This window comes from Larus michahellis, chromosome 2, assembly GCF_964199755.1.
Source record: "Larus michahellis chromosome 2, bLarMic1.1, whole genome shotgun sequence".
NCBI lineage: Eukaryota > Metazoa > Chordata > Aves > Charadriiformes > Laridae > Larus > Larus michahellis.
In genome coordinates this window covers 169,461,114-169,473,974 of record NC_133897.1, presented here as the reverse complement: position 1 = coordinate 169,473,974, position 12,861 = coordinate 169,461,114, and the positions used below count along the sequence as shown (strand labels likewise).

The 12,861-nt window shown below is 67.5% G+C and overlaps 1 protein-coding gene across 1 annotated transcript in view; it reads left to right on the top strand.

Moving 5' to 3' along the window:
* The window catches only part of BOP1 (BOP1 ribosomal biogenesis factor), an 82,873-nt gene extending 70,547 nt beyond the window's left edge, over positions 1 to 12,326 (top strand). Inside the window, exons 4-16 of the mRNA XM_074578094.1 lie at positions 3,187 to 3,341; positions 3,587 to 3,704; positions 3,810 to 3,911; positions 4,244 to 4,456; positions 4,900 to 5,061; positions 6,715 to 6,795; positions 7,207 to 7,276; positions 8,987 to 9,119; positions 9,589 to 9,769; positions 9,897 to 10,185; positions 11,303 to 11,387; positions 11,704 to 11,811; positions 12,006 to 12,326. Of these exons, the coding sequence (XP_074434195.1) occupies positions 3,187 to 3,341; positions 3,587 to 3,704; positions 3,810 to 3,911; positions 4,244 to 4,456; positions 4,900 to 5,061; positions 6,715 to 6,795; positions 7,207 to 7,276; positions 8,987 to 9,119; positions 9,589 to 9,769; positions 9,897 to 10,185; positions 11,303 to 11,387; positions 11,704 to 11,811; positions 12,006 to 12,159 (1,851 nt within the window). The 3' untranslated portion in view covers positions 12,160 to 12,326. The remainder of the gene's footprint in view (positions 1 to 3,186; positions 3,342 to 3,586; positions 3,705 to 3,809; positions 3,912 to 4,243; positions 4,457 to 4,899; positions 5,062 to 6,714; positions 6,796 to 7,206; positions 7,277 to 8,986; positions 9,120 to 9,588; positions 9,770 to 9,896; positions 10,186 to 11,302; positions 11,388 to 11,703; positions 11,812 to 12,005) is intronic.
* The last annotated feature ends 535 nt before the right edge of the window (positions 12,327 to 12,861 follow it).

Sequence of the window (12,861 nt, the reverse complement as noted above, 5' to 3'; positions counted from 1 at the left end):
AAAAATACTTAACTTGTCACCGCGCCGACCGTGTCTCTACGGCCGAAGGCTGCAGCGAGCCCTGCTCTGCCCTGCCACGGCTGGAGGGACGGCCCGGCTCGAGTCGTCCCCCGTGCGAGAGGAGCGGTGGCGCGCGTTCGTCAGGGCGAAGCGAGCGTGGCACGGGGAGAAAGGGCAGAGAAAGCAAAGCTGCTCCCGGTCCCTCGGCCCCAGAGCCCAGAGAAACGGTTGGCATCCCTGTCCCCGTGCCGTCCTCCCCAGCAGCCGTGCCCTCTCGCGCTCTGCCCAGCCTGGCTGCGGCCCCGGAGGAGAAGCAGAGCGGCTCCGGCGTCGCTGGGAGGGCAGGACTGCGGCGTCCCCTCCCCTGCTTCGCCCCAGCCTCGGTGACGGATGTGACACTGCTCGCCTCTTGCCCTGCCGGGGCCTTGCGTCCCCGGCCTCGCCGCTGCCGGCGGGGACCCCCGCCGTGGAGCGAGCCGTGCGGCGGTGCCAGCACCTCTGCTGGGAACACGGTGGGGTGCAGCCGTAGCACCCCTGCTCGTGCTGCCCGGCACCGGCGGTGTCACGCCGACAACGGGGACCCACACCGAGTGTCGGCCGTCACTCAGCCCCGTCACCGTTGGGAGCCACCGGTCGGATGGAGCGAGGGACTCCTGCCTCTGCCCCGGCAGCCCTGCGAGGAGCCGGCGGCCGCTGCCCCATTGCTCTTTGCACAACTCTCCTTCCCAGGCGGGGCGGCACCTCCAGCCCCGGCACACGCGGCGGCTGCAGGCTCCTACGGCACCACCACGTAGGTGTCTCTCCGGCGGCCGGGAGAAATGCGGGCATCTCAGGGGCATCTCCTGGGGCCGTGCTGGGGCATCCCGGGGAGAGCCGGCTGCGGAGCAGCCTGCGCTGGGCTCCCGGAGGCCTCCTGGATAACGACATTCCCACTGCCGGCCATGGGATGAGGTTTCCAGAGCCGACATCCCACTGTCCGTCCGTCTGCGTGAGCCTTAGCTGGTCTCCCAGGTCGGTCCCAGCTGGTCCTGGAAGCCCCCGGGGGGGTCTCGGCCCGTGCCCCAGCAGCACAGTATCCAGCCAAGGGCAGCGACAGCATCCTGGGACCGGGATGCCGAGGGGGAAAATTCCTTCCCTGTTCCCCTGGAGCTGTATGTGGGGGGGGGGGGGGGGTGGGCTGCGCTGACCTCTGCTCGGAGAGTGATGGATGGGTCCGGCGTGGCCCCGGGGGCTCCCGCCGGCTCTGCCTTCCCGGGGCTCCTGGCGCCTTTCCGTGGGAGGCTCCGTGTTGTTTGCAAGTGTTTATGGGGACCAGATGGTGCCGGGGGTTGGGGGGGGGGGGGGGGCGAAAGTGACCCCTGACTGCGGGGTGTCCGGGCCACAGGTCGCCTTCACACCTTCGCCCCTCCGTGGCTGTAACTGGGGACGGGGATCTCAGCGTTTTGCAACGCGAGGGCAGCTGGGGGAGGACAGAGGGCCCTCACCGCCCCCCCAAATCCCACCCGGCCCCACCAGCCCCTCGCTCCTGTCCGGGGGGGTGCAGAGTGAAACCTCCCCATCCTCCTCCCTCTCTGCCCTCGGGCTCGGTGGTGGGCTCCGGCGGAGCTTTTGGGGGCTTCTTTGTCTTCGCCGCTCCCCTCCGAGCCCTGCGCTGGGACGGCAGGTGCTGGTGGGGGTCCGGAGCCCCCCCCCACCCAGGGCTGGTTCCTGCCCCCAGCCTCTCATGTAGGGAATCAGAGCAGCTCCAGCGTCTCCTCCGTCTCCCCCAGCCTTCGGCACGCCGTGGACCACGGGAGCTCGTCTCCGCAGCGTGTCCCCTTGCGAGCTGCTGGTGGGGACCGGGGCGGCCGTCCCTCCCTGCCAGCATCGGGGACAGGAGACACGGAGCTCAAGCGGCATCTCCGAAACGTGCCCAACTGGCCCCCTCCATCAGCGCAACCTGATGCCAGGGGCTGCCCCAGAGCTGTGGGACCCGTAGCCACGTGAGGATCCCGGTGGCCGCGGAGCCGAGCGGAGGGACGAAGCCACGGGTGCGGGTGGCTGCTCCCGGTGCGGGCAGCCAAGAACGGCGGCGGCGTGTGCCGGCACGTGCGTGGCCGCGCCGGGGGAGCTAGGGCTGGCAGCGGGCGATCGGAAAATGTGAGGCGCGCTCCTGTCTGCGGGACGGAGGCGGGAATGTGCTCGGCCCCGGCGCTGCTGACCGCCCGCAGCCCCCGGCAGCCCGAGCCAGGCTCCGCGTTCCCCTTCCTCAAGCCGTTAAAAGGGTTTTAAACCCTTCCCGCTGCCGTAAACGAGCCCGGGCGCTGCTGACCTTGACGCTGGCGTCCTCGGCCCCGAGCGCGGAGGAAGGGGATGCGCGTCCCCTAACGAAGCGCAGCTCGCCCGGGGCTGCCCGCGGTCGCGCAGGGCACTGGGGTTGGGGGTCGGACCCCCGCCCCGCCGCCTCAGCCCTCTGCGGCTTTGGGGTTCGATCACAGAATCACAGACCAGTTTGGGCTGGAAGGGACCTTAAAGATCATCCAGTGCCACCCCCTGCCCTGGGCAGGGACATCTTCAACTAGCCCAGGTTGCCCAAAGCCCCGGCCAACCTGGCCTTGAACCCCTCCAGGGATGGGGCAGCCACAGCTTCTCCGGGCAACCTGGGCCAGGGGCTCACCAGCTTCATCATGGAGAATTTCTGCCTTATTTTTAATCTCAATCTCCCCTCTTTTGGTTTAAAACCCTTCCCCCTCATCCCGTGGCTCCCCTCCCTGCTCCAGAGTCCCTCCCCAGCTTTCCCGGAGCCCCTTGAGGGGCTGGAAGGGGCTGGAAGGTCTCCGCGGAGCCTTCTCTTCTCCAGGCTGAACCCCCCCAGCTCTCTCAGCCTGTCCTCCCAGCAGAGGGGCTCCAGCCCTCCCGGCATCTCCGGGGCCCTCCCAGCCTCCCCCATCCCGGTGCACCCCTCTCCAGCCCCGTGCCGCCCCGTGCCGCGTGGCAGTGGGCATCCCGAGCTCGCAGACGGGGTTTGCTTCGCTCCCGCTGGGTGGTTTTGGGGCATCCTGGCTATGAGCCACAGGCAGAGCATCCACCTGGCAACCCTTAATGTTTTTCGGCGTCTGCAAATGGTCGGGGTTGGGGGGCAACAGGGTCCATCTGCATGAACCGGTGTCCCCTGCCCTCCCCTCACAACGCTTCCCTCCCATCCAGGACATTCGCAACACAGTGGGCAACATCCCCATGGAGTGGTACCAGGATTTCCCCCACGTCGGCTACAACCTGGACGGCAAGAAGATCTACAAGCCCATCCGGAACAAGGATGAGCTGGACATGTTCCTGGAGAAGATGGAGAACCCCGACTACTGGTGAGCGCAGCGGGGAAGGCCCTGGCGGTGCATGGTGTGATGTGTTCGCCACGTGGACGCCCGCCACTGGGACGCCCCGAGACCGCCCAGGGCTGGAGAGTACGGGCTGGAGACCTCGAGATCTCCCACTGTGACTCCTGGCGTGCAGCTTTGGTAGCCCAGGGCTTCATGGTAGCTCGTGCCACCGTTGGGGACGGACGCTGCAGTCCAGCCCTAACCCTCTCCCCCTCGGTACCCTCCTGCAGGCGAACGGTCCAGGACAAGATGACGGGTGCAGACATAAAGCTGACAGACGAGCAGGTGGACCTGGTGCATCGGCTCCAGAGAGGGCAGTTTGGGGATGTCCACCTCGATCCCTACGAGGTAGGGTGACGCCACAGCCTCCGCGCTTCCTCCGAGCTCTGGCTTGCCCCAGGACGGGCAGGGCCAGCCCAGCAGCCGTTGCCACCCGGGTCTGTGTCTCCCCAGCCGGCCGTTGACTTCTTCACCCACGAGGTCATGATCCACCCGGTGACGAATCGCCCGGCGGACAAGCGGAGCTTCATCCCCTCCCTCATTGAGAAGGAGAAGGTGAGAGGTCCCGATGGCACCTCGGGGAACGCGAAGCCGAGTTCCGCCTGCCTCCGGAGCCCCCACGCAGACCGCAGCGCTGAAGACTGGTGGCTCTGGCTGCCCTCCTGTCCCCACCGTGGGCCACCCACCCCCCAGTGGCTGGTCCTGCTGCCGCAGTTCACGTCCACGTGTAAACCCCTGTCAAGTCCGGTCCCGGGCAGCCCCCGTGAGCTCCCAGGGCTGCAGAGCTCTTCTCGGCGGTTTCCATTTCCATCCTCGCGTCCCACACCTCCTCCCTGAGCCTGCGGAGTCCTGACGGCTCCTGGCCTTGACCTCTCCTTGCCCCGCAGGTCTCCAAGCTAGTCCACGCCATCAAGATGGGCTGGATCAAGCCCCGCAAGCCCAAGGACGACACGCCTACCTACTACGACCTCTGGGCCCACGAGGATCCCAACTCCATCCTGGGCCGCCACAAGATGCACGTCCCGGCCCCCAAGATGAAGCTGCCTGGGCACGAGGAGTCCTACAACCCCCCCCCCGAGTACCTGCTCAGCGAGGAGGAGGTAAAGGGGGGGCCGTGGGTGGCCAGGAGCCAGAGGGGAAAGCGCTGGGCACACGGCGCGGGGTTGGGTGGGTGGGGGGGGGGAGCTCAGTAGGTGCCAGGACCCGAGGGGGGGGGTCTGTGCTGTGCTGAGGAGGGCAGTGGGTCACCCTAGAGACCACGTCGTGGCGAGCTGGGTCGAGACCTCGCCAGGGAAGTGAAAGCGAAGGTTCCTCAGCCCCCCCCCCACCGCATAAAAAAATAGAGAAGGGGGAGCGGGGTGTCCCTGCGACGGCGAGGCGCAGCCTCCAGGCTGAGCGTGCTGCGGGGTGTCCAGGCGCGGGGTTCGTGCCGGCACGCTGTGCCCGGAGGCACGTTCCGCCCCCGGGGCTGGGGTGGAAAAGGCACCTCGCCACCCAGGGCTCCTGCCGGCCCCGCTGAACCCGCGTCCCCTCCGTCCCGCAGAAACTGGCCTGGGAGCAGCAGGAGCCGGCCGAGAGGAAGCTGAACTTCGTGCCCCAGCAGTACCGGTGCCTGCGAGCGGTGCCCGCCTACTCCCGCTTCATCCACGAGCGCTTCGAGCGCTGCCTGGACCTCTACCTCTGCCCCCGCCAGAGGAAAATGCGGGTGAGGGCTTCTCCTACCCCCCAACAACCCCCCCAACCCCGGGCCGCCTGGGGACGTTTTCACACCGGCCTCTGCTCGCTCCTGTGTATGGCCCGATGCCACCCAGCTGGTCAGGGGACGGTGGTGCTCGGGGGCACTAAAGGCCTCTTAGAATCATAGGATTGTTTGGGTCGGAAAAGGCCCTTGGGATCATCGAGTCCAACCATCAGCCCCACTCTACGGAGTTCTCCCCTGCACCACATCCCCCACCACCACGTGGAAACGGCTCTTAAACACCTTCAGGGATGGCGACTCCACCACCTCCCCGGGCAGCCCGTTCCCGTGTCCGACCACTCTGTCTGGGAAGAATTTCTTCCTCATGTCCAGCCTGAACCTCCCCTGCTGCAGCTTGAACCTACTCCCTCGTGTTCTGTCGCTGGTGACCCGTGAGAAGAGACCAGCCCCAACCTCTCTACAACGGCCTTTCAAGTAGCTGTAGAGAGCGATGAGGTCTCCCCTCAGCCTCCTCTTCCTCACACTAAACAGTCCCAGCTCCTTCCATCGCTCCTCATCAGATTTATTCTCCAGGCCCTTCACCGCCTTCGTTGCCCTCCTCTGCCCTTGCTCCAGCACCTCGAGATCTCTCTCGTGTTGAGGTGCCCAGAACTGGACACAAGACTCAAGGGGTGGCCTCACCAGTGCTGAGTACAGGGGGACAATCGCCTCCCTGCTTCTGCTGGTCACACCATTTCTAATACAAGCCAGGATGGCATTGGCCCTCTCGGCCACCTGGGCACACTGCTGGCTCACGTTCGGCCGCGTGTCAATTGGAACCCCCAGGTCCTTTTCCGCCGGGCAGCTCTCCAGCCACACTGCCCCAGGCCTGTCGTGTCCATGGGGTTGTTGTGGCCCAAGTGCAGGACCCGGCACTTGGCCTTGTTGAAGCTCGTACCGTTGGCGTTGGCCCATCGGTCCAACCTATCCAAGTCTCTCTGTAGAGCCTCCCCATCCTCATGCAGATCAACGCTCCCGCTGAGCTTCGCGTCATCTGCAAACTTGCTGATGACACGCTCTATGTCCTTATCAAGGTCGTCAGTAAAGACGTTAAATAGAAATGGTCCCAACACTGAGCCCTGAGGGACACCACTTGTGACCGGCCACCAGCTGGAGTTAACTCCGTTGACCACCACTCTTTGGGACCATCCGGCCAGTGCTTGATCCAGCAGATCGTATGCTCATTCCAGCCATGAGCCGCCAGTTTTTCCATGAGAATTCTATGGGGGACGGTGTCAAATGCTTTTCGAAAGTCTAGGTAGACGATGTCCACAGCCTTTCCCTCATCCAATAATCGGGTCATTTTGTCATAGAAGGAGATCGGGTTCGTCAGGCAGGACCTGCCTTTCCTAAACCCTTGCTCTCGCCCCTCACCTGCCCCCAACGCCAGTCCCGCAGCGCCGCAGAGCTCCTGAGCTGGAAGGGGGCCATGCCCATGCCTACACAAACGCTGTCCTGTGATTCCGCCCCCCGCCCCGTCCCAGCTCAGAGCCCCGAGCCTGGGCTTTCCAGCCGGAGCCTGCCCCGGGGCACGGAGGACACCAGCACCGCTGCTGGGGCGGGATGACGACGGAGGGACGAGGTACACCCTGGCTGTGTCTCACCGCCTGCTTTTCACAGGTCAACGTGGACCCCGAGGACCTGATCCCCAAGCTGCCGAAGCCGCGGGACCTACAGCCCTTCCCCACCACCCAGGCCCTGGTGAGTGGATGCGCGGAGCCGGGGCGGGGGTGGTGTCCAAGCAGGTCCTGGTGAGACCTGGTGTCCCCACGCCCCCGTACCGGCTGTTCTGGGCACAGCCTGCTCGCCCCGGAGGGAGAGGACTTGCCCTGAAGCCCACCCGTGTCGGGCAGAGCCAGGCAGCAGCAGGGTCCTGCCTGATCCAGGACTGGGATCAGTTCCATTGCGGATGGGTAGAGCCAGGGACCTGCCCCAGGAAAAGAGCCGGGCTCCAGGTCTGGTCACCCAGTGGGGTCCGCTTTCCTCTGCTTTCCTCTAGGCACAAATGACCCCAGGTCCCCTCTCCTGTCCCCGGGGAGGTGGGGGGAGGTCCCCACAGAGGAGCCTCTGGGCTGCGTGGGGCCCTCGCCCACCTCCCGTCTCCCTCCCCAGGTCTATCGTGGTCACACCAGCCTGGTGCGTTGTCTCAGCGTCTCTCCCAGCGGGCAGTGGCTGGTGTCAGGTAAGGATTCGCTCCCCAGACATGGAATCGGCAAATCACCGAATGGTTTGGGTGGGAAGGGACCGTCAAAGGCCACCCAGTGCCACCCCCTGCCCTGGGCAGGGACATCTTCAACCAGACCTGGTTGCCCAAAGCCCCGGCCAACCTGGCCTTGAACCCCTCCAGGGATGGGGCAGCCACAGCTTCTCTGGGCAACCTGGGCCAGGGGCTCACCAGCTTCATCATGGAGAATTTCTGCCTTATTTTTAATCTCAATCTCCCCTCTTTTGGTTTAAAACCCTTCCCCCTCGTCCCGTGGCTCCCCTCCCTGCTCCAGAGTCCCTCCCCAGCTTTCCCGGAGCCCCTTGAGGGACTGGAAGGTCTCCGCGGAGCCTTCTCTTCTCCAGGCTGAACCCCCCCAGCTCTCTCAGCCTGTCCTCCCAGCAGAGGGGCTCCAGCCCTCCCAGCATCTCCGGGGCCTCCTCCGGCCCCGCTCCGACACCTCCGTGTCCTCCCGATGTCCCCGGGGCTGGAGGCAGCACTGCAGGGGGGTCTCCCCCGAGCGGAGCAGAGGGGCAGAATCCACCCCCCTCCTTGCCCTGCCGGCCTGGGCATCCCGGACACCCTGGGCACTGCCGGCCTGGCCCCAGCGCTGGAGCCGGTCCCGGTGTCACCCCACGCCGGTGTGGGGCTTGGGGCAGCCGGGCCCGTGTGAGAGCCGGGGCTCCCGTGTGCTGCCGGGTGCCGAGGAGCCTGCCAGCCCCCTCCGGCAGCGCGCGGCTGTTGGGGAAGCCTTGGCCGGAGGCTGGGAGCATCCCTGGGAGTCCCTGCGGCGTGTGTGTGTATGTGTCCCCCCTCGCCTCCGCCCCCCGACGCCTTCCTGCGGGAAGGCGCGTTGCCTCCAGAAGGCTCCGTGGGTTTTTCCAGCCGCTCTCGGGACCCCACCCAAGGAGCCTGCGTCCCTCCCGCTCCGCAGTGGAGAAAGTGAGGCTGGAGGAGTAAACGCGGAGCCCTGCGCGGCCGGCCGGAGGCTGGAGATGGAGAGCAGATGGCAGTTTAACAGCCCACAAAGGCACATGTGCTTTTTATAGCGCTGGAGTTTCCAGGCTGCCAGCTCCCGGTGGCCGCGGTGTCGGTCGGTTGCACAACGTGGAATTCCTGGCCCCGGGCTGGGAAAGTGGCTGAGATCAGGCGTTAAAAATAACCCGGACCTACGGGGGGACACACGCGCGCGTGTGCGCGCGCGCCACCGGCTACCTGCTCCCGCCGTGCCTGCCCGCGGAAAAGCCTGCCCCGGGGAGCTGCCTGCTGGCATCTCGTGGCTCGAGAGCGCTGTGCCGTGCCGTGCCGTGCCGTGCCGAGAGCCGAACCGGGCCCGCTGCCAGCACGGCAGCTGCGCCGGCAGCCGGGGAACGGGAGCAGGGACGCGGCGCTGGAGGGAGCGGGGTGGGGGCCTGTTCTCTGGGCAGCGGTCCCCGGTCACGTCTCGCCTTCGTGGTGCTGGAGCTGGTGTCGCGCGGAGAAGCTGTTGGGGAATCGCGGGCTGCGTCCCTCTCGCTGCTCCCGGCGCTCGTCCCCAGAGGCTGCGAGCAGGGACGGGGCCACGGGGCTGCTCTCCCCTCCGGCTTGGGGACGTGACCTGGAGCCCCGTGCTGCTGAGCCGAGCCATGGCGGCCCCCAGTGCAGCGTCCCTGTCCCCCGGCCCTGCCTCACCTTGCCCCCGTCCTGCAGGCTCGGATGACTGCACGGTGCGGTTCTGGGAGGTCTGCACGGCTCGCTGCATGAAGACCCTGCCCGTGGGCGGCGTGGTGAAGAGCGTGGCCTGGAACCCCAACCCCACCATCTGCCTGGTGGCCGTCTGTGTGTGAGTTTTCCCGACGTGGCCCTCTCCGTCCTCCAGCCGGCAGCTCCGCGAGCTGGATTTCCTCTCCCAAAGCCCGTCCGGCCTCCCCAAGGAGCACCTGTAAACCCGTGGCACCCCCGGCAGCGAGGATGGCCACGCTGTGGTGCGCAAAGCCACCTCTGCTCGCTGTGACCCTGCCCCTCGCTTCGTTTGGTGGCCCTCATTCTCCTTGTGGCGGCCCTCGTCCTTCATTCCTCCTGCTCTGGAGGAACCAGTCGGTCCCCGCCATCCTCCCTGGGTCACCTGGGCGATGACAGAGCTCCCCCGTGTTCTCCCTCTTTTTGCCGGCTCACGGAAGGGGGACTCGTGGCATCCCACACATCCCTCCCCATGGCCCTGGCCCCGTGCGGGGCCATCGCGTGGGGGTGCAGGGCTTGCAGAAGGGTTTCCTTGGTGGTGCCCTGACCCGGGTGCTCGTCCTGTGCTTCAGGGAGCAGTCGGTGCTGCTGGTGAACCCCTGCCTTGGGGACAAGCTGCTCTACGGGGCCACCGACCAGCTGCTGGAGTCCTACGTGGCGCCGGAGGAGGAGCGGGTCCAGCCCGTGCAGTGGGCGACGGCCACCGTGGAGGAACACAGCAAAGGCGTCCGGCTGGTGGTCCAGCACAGCAAGGTGGGGACCGGGGACACCCCCACGGGGAGCCGGTGGGGTGTCCCCCCTGGGGCGGTGGGTGACGTCCCGGGGAGGCTGATGGCTCTGACGGCTGGCTGTCCCCCCGCCGCTTCCCCGCTCTCCGCAGGCCGTGAAGCAGGTGACCTGGCACGGCAAAGGCGACTACTTCGCCAGCGTCGTGTCCGACAACAGCAACATGCAGGTGCTGATTCACCAGACCAGCAAGCGCTGGAGCCAGAACCCCTTCCGCAAGAGCAAGGGGCTGGTGCAGTGCGTGCTCTTCCACCCCATCCGGCCCTACTTCTTCGTGGCCACCCAGCGCTACGTCCGTGTCTACAACCTCCTCAAGCAGGAGCTCACCAAGAAGCTGATGACCAACTGCAAGTGGGTGTCCAGCATGGCCATCCACCCTGGAGGTACGCGGCCTCTGTGCTCCCCGAGGAGCCACCGGGTCTTGTGAGCCGGTACGGAGCGGCCCGCTCAGAATGGGCTGCCTGGGGTGCAGGCAGGGCTCTGGGTGCAGGCAGGACTCTGGGTGCTGGCAGGCCTCTGGGTGCAGGCAGGGCTTGGTGCAGGCAGGGCTCCGGGCAGGCAGGGCTCTGGGTGCAGGCAGGGCTCAGTGCAGGTAGGACTCTGGGTGCTGGCAGGCCTCTGGGTGCAGGCAGGGCTTGGTGCAGGCAGGGCTCTGGGTGCAGGCAGGGCTCTGGGTGCTGGCAGGGCTCTGGGTGCAGGCAGGGCTCAGTGCAGGTAGGACTCTGGGTGCTGGCAGGCCTCTGGGTGCAGGCAGGGCTTGGTGCAGGCAGGGCTCTGGGTGCAGGCAGGGCTCTGGGTGCTGGCAGGGCTCTGGGTGCAGGCAGGGCTCAGTGCAGGTAGGACTCTGGGTGCTGGCAGGCCTCTGGGTGCAGGCAGGGCTTGGTGCAGGCAGGGCTCTGGGTGCAGGCAGGGCTCTGGGTGCTGGCAGGGCTCTGGGTGCAGGCAGGGCTCGGTGCTGGCAGGACTCTGGGTGTAGGCAGGACTCGGTGCTGGCAGGGCTCTGGGTGCAGGCAGGGCTCGGTGCAGGCAGGACTCTGGGTGCTGGCAGGGCTCTGGGTGCAGGCAGGACTCTGGGTGCAGGCAGGGCTCGGTGCAGGTAGGACTCTGGGTGCAGGCAGCGCTCTGGGTGCAGGCAGTGCTCGGTGCAGGCAGGCCTCTGGGTGCAGGCAGGGCTTGGTGCAGGCAGGGCTCTGGGTGCAGGCAGGGCTCTGGGTGCTGGCAGGGCTCTGGGTGCAGGCAGGGCTCGGTGCTGGCAGGACTCTGGGTGTAGGCAGGACTCGGTGCTGGCAGGGCTCTGGGTGCAGGCAGGGCTCGGTGCAGGCAGGACTCTGGGTGCTGGCAGGGCTCTGGGTGCAGGCAGGACTCTGGGTGCTGGCAGGGCTCTGGGTGCAGGCAGGGCTCGGTGCAGGCAGGACTCTGGGTGCAGGCAGGGCTCTGGGTGCAGGCAGGACGCCGGGGGTTCGCTGGCGACCCCGTTAATAACCTTCTTCCCTCTCCCAGGTGACAACATCATCTGCGGCAGCTACGACAGCAAACTGGCCTGGTTCGACCTGGACCTCTCCACCAGACCCTACCAGCTGCTGCGGTGAGCCCCGGGGCCACGGTCAGCCCCCATTAACCTGCCCACAGCCCCCCCCCGCTTTCCTTCCCCCCCAAAAAAACCCCACGGGGCCTCTTCCCGGAGCTTTTCCCTCTCCCGGGACCTGGCGGCAGGATGGTCCCCTCCCCTCCCATACGCACGGCCATTCGCGGCCGAGCTCGGCGTCCGTAACTCCCGGCCGTGCGCGGAGCCAGGCGCGTTGTCCCCAAGGGTTGGGACGAGGGCAAAGCGTCCCGTCCGTCGTGTCCCCCCCGCCCACAACCTTGCCCTGACGCGGCCCCCCCGCCAACCGTCTTCGCAGGCACCACAAGAAAGCGCTGCGCAGCGTGGCCTTCCACAAGCACTACCCGCTCTTCGCCTCGGGCTCCGACGACGGGACCGTCATCGTTTGCCACGGCATGGTCTACAAGTAGGTAGCGGGGGGGATGTTGGGTGTCGGGTCCCCTCTCCCCCCCGGCAGAGCCCTGGAGGGGCTGCGGTGCCGCCTGCGCCTTGGGTGGTGGTGGCGGTGGTGGGGGGGGGGTGCAACACTTGGGGGGTGACTCTGGGGGTACCCCGTGGCGGGAGCCGAAGCCCCGCGCTGACCCGTCTCTCCCACCGCAGCGACCTGCTGCAGAACCCGCTGCTGGTGCCCGTGAAGGTGCTGAAGGGCCACGCGATAACCTTGGACCTGGGCGTCCTCGACGTCCTCTTCCACCCCACCCAACCCTGGGTCTTCTCCTCCGGCGCCGACGGCACCGTCCGCCTCTACACGTAGCTGCCCCCCAGCTCCAGCGCGGCCCCCCCCACCCCCCCCGGAGCCCGACGCCGACGCCAACGCCCTGCGGGCGACGGGGCAGCGCCGGCACCACCGCGCCCTGCCGGGACCGTCGCTCCCGCACACGGACTCCTGGGGCCTTGCTCATTAAACTCTTTTGGGTACAATCCTGCGCCGCTTTGTCCTGCGTTGTCGGCTCGGCCCGGGCTGGACGGGGGCTGTGGGGACGCGCGGATCCCCCCCGGCCCTGTGCCAAAACCCACGCGGTGCCGCTGCCTCCCCCGGCCCAGCGCGGTGCCCCACGGCTGCCCTCCTTCCCCGCAGCTTTTCGGTGTTGGCCGTCACTGCCTGGCCCCGGAGCTCACCACGGCCCCGGCCGCGAGAGCTGCTCCCGCACGGTGACATTGGCATCGTCTTGTCCCGTCCCCGTGGGGAAGCCACCCCCCACCATGGCGGCTGCGTCCTGCCGAGCTGGAGCTGGGCTGCGCGTCGCCAGCCCTCCCTCGCCGGAGTGCCCCAGGCTGGGGGGGAAGGAAGGCTCCCCCCTCACCCTGCCAGGCTGCCCCCACCACGCGCCAGCCCCGGGGACACGGTGGCTCCTGGGCTGCAGCAGGTCCCAGCCCCCGTACGCGGGCTGGGGACACGCACCTGGTTTGGGGACACGCACCTGGGCTGGGGACACGCACCCGCCAAGGGGAACCC